The 6,016-nt window shown below is 33.3% G+C and overlaps 1 protein-coding gene and 1 pseudogene across 1 annotated transcript; both read left to right on the forward strand.

Annotated features, from left to right (window-relative positions):
- The first annotated feature begins 67 nt into the window (after positions 1-67).
- LOC113870691 (50S ribosomal protein L14, chloroplastic-like) lies at positions 68-923 on the forward strand. The gene is made up of 2 exons (XM_027507105.1): positions 68-338; positions 586-923. The coding sequence occupies exons 1-2, from the start codon at positions 68-70 to the stop codon at positions 921-923; spliced, it is 609 nt and encodes a 202-aa protein (XP_027362906.1).
- Positions 924-2,424: 1,501 nt separating this feature from the next.
- LOC113870690 lies at positions 2,425-3,938 on the forward strand (annotated as a pseudogene).
- The last annotated feature ends 2,078 nt before the right edge of the window (positions 3,939-6,016 follow it).

Raw genomic sequence — 6,016 nt, forward strand, 5'->3', positions numbered from 1 at the left:
GAATTGAGAAACAACCATCAACTAGAACCCCAAAAGAACCAGATTTCGTAAACAACATAGAGGAAGAATGAAAGGAATATCCTATCGAGGTAATAATATTTGCTTCGGAAGATATGCTCTTCAGGCACTTGAGCCCGCTTGGATCACGTCTAGACAAATAGAAGCGGGACGGCGAGCAATGTCACGAAATGTCCGACGAGGTGGACAAATATGGGTACGCATATTTCCAGACAAACCAGTTACAGTAAGACCCACCGAAACGCGTATGGGTTCGGGAAAAGGATCTCCCGAATATTGGGTATCTGTCGTTAAACCTGGGAAAATACTTTATGAGATGGGTGGGATATCAGAAAATATAGCCAGAAAGGCTATTTCTTTAGCAGCCTCAAAAATGCCTATACGAACTCAATTCATTATTTCAGGATAATAATGAAAACCAAAGGAAAGAGGGCTTTAGGATGAAAACATAAAAATGCAATTGTAAGTTCCTTATTTTTGAACACAGAATATTTTTTTTTACTTCAATCTTTGGACTGAAAGAACAAAAAAATGATATGATTCAACCTCAAACCTATTTGAATGTAGCTGATAACAGCGGAGCCCGCGAATTGATGTGTATTCGAATCCTAGGAGCTAGTAATCGACGATATGCTTATATTGGTGACATTGTTGTTGCTGTAATCAAGGAAGCAGTACCAAATATGACCTTAGAAAGATCAGAAGTGATCAGAGCTGTAATTGTACGTACTTGTAAAGAACTCAAACGTAGCAACGGTATACTAATTCAGTATGATGATAATGCTGCAGTTGTCATTGATCAAGAAGGAAATCCAAAAGGAACTCGAATCTTTTGTGCAATCGCACGGGAATTGAGACAGTTAAATTTCACTAAAATAGTTTCATTAGCACCCGAGGTATTATAAAATTATAAGGCAAAACCGTGATATGGATATATTTGTTTTGTAATGAAAATGGATTAATTAATATATTATATCTCACACATATCCCTTTGTAGTAATTATTCTAAGTATTAGAAATAACAATTATTATCTATTTCATATTAATATTGGATGATCTAAATGAAATATATTGGATGATCTAAATGAAATAATGAAAAAAAAATAGAAAAACGAGCATGTTGATTATATTGAAAATAAGGAGCAACAATCATTTTCGTTTATCATGAGTAAGGACACCATCGCTGACATAATAACCTATATACGAAATGCTGATATGAATAGAAAAAAAATGGTTCAAATACCATTTACTAACATCACCGAAAACACTGTGAAAATACTTTTACGAGAGGGTTTTGTTGAAAACGTCAGAAAACATAGGGAAAGCGACAAATATTATTTAGTTTTAACTCTACGGTATAGAATAAATAAGAAAGGATCATATAAAAGTTTTTTAAATTTAAAACGGATCAGTACACCTGGTCTGCGAATATATTCTAATTATCAACGAATCCCTAAAATTTTAGGAGCATGGGATTGTAATTCTTTCAACTTCTAGGGGTATAATGACAGATCGAGAGGCTCGATTAGAAAAAATAGGCGGAGAAATTTTATGTTATATATGGTAATCTTTCTGAAATACGAATTAGATGAGAAATTTCTATCCATTTTTGTCAAAAAGAGAGAGAGAAAACACAGATTTAGAATATCACCCACCCCTCATATACTAGTGAATGTGCGAAGGGGGTTTAACTGAAACTGGAATTGGAAAAAAAAAAAGAAAAAATAAAAAGGATTCAAGAGGATTTAATTCCTGAATGAATAAATTCCCAGGGGTATGTTTCAGATTCCTTTATATAATCAAAATTGAATTATAAGCTATGTTTTTCAAAAGATTCGACGTACTTTTTATATGTTTATATGTATACGCCCGTAGAAAAAAAAAAAGAAGCATAAAAAATTCAATTTAATTAGACTGTTTTTTAATTTCAACAATCTTTTTTTTTGGGGGGGGGTACAAGTTCAAAATGTAAGGAAACCTTATTTTCTTCCAATAAATAGATTTGGTATTAACTTATTAAGGAATTACAAATATGAAAATAGGGGCCTCCGTCCGTAAAATTTGTGAAAAATGTCGATTAATTCGCAGGCGAGGGCGAATTCTAGTAATTTGTTCCAATCCAAAACATAAACAAAGACAAGGATAATATTTCCACAAAAGAGGATTTTCTATAAAAATAGAATATAAAAATATTAGAATATATATTTATAAAATATTAGAAGAAATTTTTTATTATTGGTATTTCCAATTTGAAATTTTATTTCAAAAATTCATATTCGATGTCGATTAATATAAAAATACAATTGATATATATAAATCGAATATGAATTCTAGTTAGAAACTAGTTAGAAAAAAGTAAAGGATCCGTTTTTGAATGAAATGGATATATCCATATATCTCGGACTTATTTTTATGAAATAATCAAATATGGCAAAACCTATACCAAAAATGGGTTCGCGTAAAAATGGACGTATTGGTTCGCGTAAGCATGCTCATAAAATACCAAAGGGAGTTATTCATGTTCAAGCTAGTTTTAACAATACTATTGTGACTGTTACAGATGTACGTGGTCGGGTTATTTCTTGGTCCTCCGCCGGTACTTGTGGATTCAAGGGTACACGAAGGGTACACCATTTGCCGCTCAAACCGCAGCAGGAAATGCTATTCGAACAGTAGCGGATCAAGGCATGCAACGAGCAGAAGTCATGATAAAAGGCCCCGGTCTCGGAAGAGATGCGGCATTAAGAGCTATTCGTAGAAGTGGTATACTATTAAATTTTATACGGGATGTAACCCCTATGCCACATAATGGATGTAGGTCTCCGAAAAAAAGACGTGTGTAAAATTAAAAATAAACATGGAAAAGATTTCAAGAGAAATAAACAATTCAAGGGTTTGATCAAATATATATATATTACTATGGTTCGAGAGAAAATAAGAGTATCAACTCGGACACTACAGTGGAAGTGTGTTGAATCAAGAGTAGACAGTAAACGTCTTTATTATGGACGCTTTATTCTGTCTCCACTTATGAAAGGCCAAGCCGATACAATAGGCATTGCAGTGCGAAGAGTTTTGCTAGGAGAAATAGAGGGAACATGTATTACACGTGCAAAATCGGAGAAAATACCACATGAATATTCTACCATAGTAGGTATTCAAGAATCAGTACATGAAATTTTAATGAATTTGAAAGAAATTGTATTGAGAAGTAATCTGTATGGAACTCAAGACGCATCTATTTGTTTCAAAGGTCCTGGATATATAACTGCTCAAGACATCATTTTACCACCTTCTGTGGAAATCATTGATAATACACAACATATAGCCAACCTAACAGAACCTATTAATTTGTGTATTGGATTAAAAATTGAGAGGAATCGCGGATATCGTATAAAAACACTAAAAAACTTTCAAGACGGAAGTTTTCCCATAGATGCTGTATTCATGCCTGTTCGAAATGTAAATCATAGTATTCATTCCTATGGGAATGGGAAAAAAAAACAAGAGATACTCTTTCTCGAAATATGGACAAATGGGAGTTTAACTCCTAAAGAGGCGCTTTATGAAGCCTCTCGGAATTTGATTGATTTATTTATTCCCTTTTTACATGCAGAAGAAGATCCCTTTCATTTAGAAAAAAATCAACACAAGGTTACTTTACCCCTTTTTACTTTTCATGATATATTGGCTAAGGATAAACTGAGGAAAAATAAAAAAGGAATAGCATTGAAATCCATTTTTATTGACCAATTAGAATTGCCTCCCAAGATCTATAATTGTCTCAAAAGATCCAATATTCATACATTATTAGAACTTTTGAATAATAGTCAAGAAGACCTTATGGAAATGGAACATTTTCGTGTAGAAGATGTAAACATATATTAGACATTTTAGAAATAGAAAAGCATTTCGCATAAATTTGAAATCCATTGGCATTGGTTTTTTTTTTTCATATTTTTATTATTTATAAAAATAAAGGTGAAAATGTGTAATTTGAATCCTTAGAATAAATCCATATACTCGGAATAGGCCAAAAGATGTATCTAGGGATTAGTCGTTTCAAAATGAATTCTCCCTAGATACACAATATACATGGCATGATATTTTATTTCACAATTGAATCCATTTAATTAAAAAGTTTAAAAAAGACCTAAAATTAGAGATTTCTCAATAGGTAATGTTGCTCCAATACCCAACCAAAGGGCTACTATGGTACCAATTAAAAAGATGGTTGTTGCTACTGGACGGCGAAATGGGTTTTGGAATTTATTAACATTTTCCAAAAAGGGTACTGTTAATAATCCCATAGGTACCGAAACCATTAAAAGAACGCCTAATAACTTATTGGGCACTGTACGAAGTATTTGAAATACGGGAAAGAAATACCATTCGGGTAGTATTTCCAAAGGAGTTGCAAATGGATCCGCGGGTTCTCCAATCATTGATGGTTCTAGAACCGCTAATCCTACGTTACAGGCAATAGTACCCAGAATTACTACTGGAAAAATATATAAAAGATCATTGGGCCATGCAGGTTCTCCATAATAATTATGACCCATTCCTTTAGCCAATTTAGCTCTTAATACAGGATCATTCAAGTCAGGTTTTTTTGTTATTAGGATAGGTGAATTCTTATAGATCCATCCTCCGAAAGAACCGGACATGATAATTTTTCATCATCCGGCTCGAGCACGAATCAAACATTTCGAATGTATCCATAGAAAAAATGCATATGTTATCCACACATATAGAAAGATTCCATGTAAGAAAATAAACCTTATTTTCTTCTCCGAAGTTACAATTATCTTATCTGCAAAAAAAAAAAATTAAGTTCTTTTATTATTAAGTAAACTTAAGTAAACGCTCAATACCCAAGTAGGCTTTCAAAGTGAATAGTGCTTTTTGGGTGATCTCAAACCTTGCAATTCTTAACCCCCCCCCAAAAAAAAAATCTTGGAACTTTTTACGTACAAAGGATTTACTTGTTACTAATATAATCTAACCCCTTTTCTTCTTTAGATCCACTTGGTTTACTCCGATAGTATCATAAATCGAGTCAATGCATAGGAAATGAATGCATTTCCATACTATTAAGTTCAGTGAAATAGAGAAAATATAATTCAGATTATCCCACATCACTTTTTTTACTGGATGTTACGGAGCCTGTTCATGCAGGATATGATCGAGTCTGATCATAGAAAAGATTCTTTACAAGTGAAACCAGCCTATCCTCTGTAGGGACGGACCTTGCGTTGTAGTTGGAATAAAGACACATTGAATTGTAAATTCAAATGTGGCAGATAAGAGAAAATCATATATCTGCGTGGCCCAATCAATAGTTCAAGTCACACACTCCCATAATCCATTTCTTCTTCGTAGAATTCCCTTCAACTATTCGTGTATGTAAAAAATAATAATAATCCAATTTTGTTAAATTGAAGGAAAATATCCAAATACATGTCTTATTCTTTTAAATAATCCATATTTGTAGCAATGAAATATATTCCTCCCCCAAATAAGAAATGATTAATTACCACAATATCTATGATTCATATTTACTATAAAGGACCAGAAATGCCTTGCTTACGTATCATTGGAAAGTCCATTAACATAAATACGGCAGTAAGAAGAGGTAATACAAAAGTATGCAAACTATAAAAACGAGTCAAGGTGATTGTCCCACTAGAATTCCCGTAAAACTTACCCAAAGAATGATCCTATTACAGAATAGCTCGGGCACGCCTGTTACAATTTTGACTGGCCAATAACCAATTGATCCCAATAAGGAATAACCGCTTACACCAAAAGATGCGGTCAATACAGCCAAAACTACACCGGTAACCCAAGTTAATTCGCGAGGTTTTTTAAAGCCACCTGTGAGATACACGCGAAATACGTGCAGAATCATCATTAAGACCATCATACTTGCCGACCATCGATGAACTGATCGGATTAACCAACCAAAGTTAGCCTCCGTCATTATATATTGAACAGA

This window comes from Abrus precatorius, unplaced genomic scaffold (assembly GCF_003935025.1).
Source record: "Abrus precatorius isolate BTA unplaced genomic scaffold, Abrus_2018 Scaffold64, whole genome shotgun sequence".
Lineage (NCBI taxonomy): Eukaryota > Viridiplantae > Streptophyta > Magnoliopsida > Fabales > Fabaceae > Abrus > Abrus precatorius.

Coding starts and splice junctions, on each gene's coding strand:
- LOC113870691 (XM_027507105.1), top strand. CDS start 68: ATGAAAGGAATATCCTATCGAGGTAATAATATTTGCTTCGGAAGATAT. Junction 339..585: donor GAAAATACTTTATGAGATGG/GTGGGATATCAG, acceptor ATTTGAATGTAG/CTGATAACAGCGGAGCCCGC.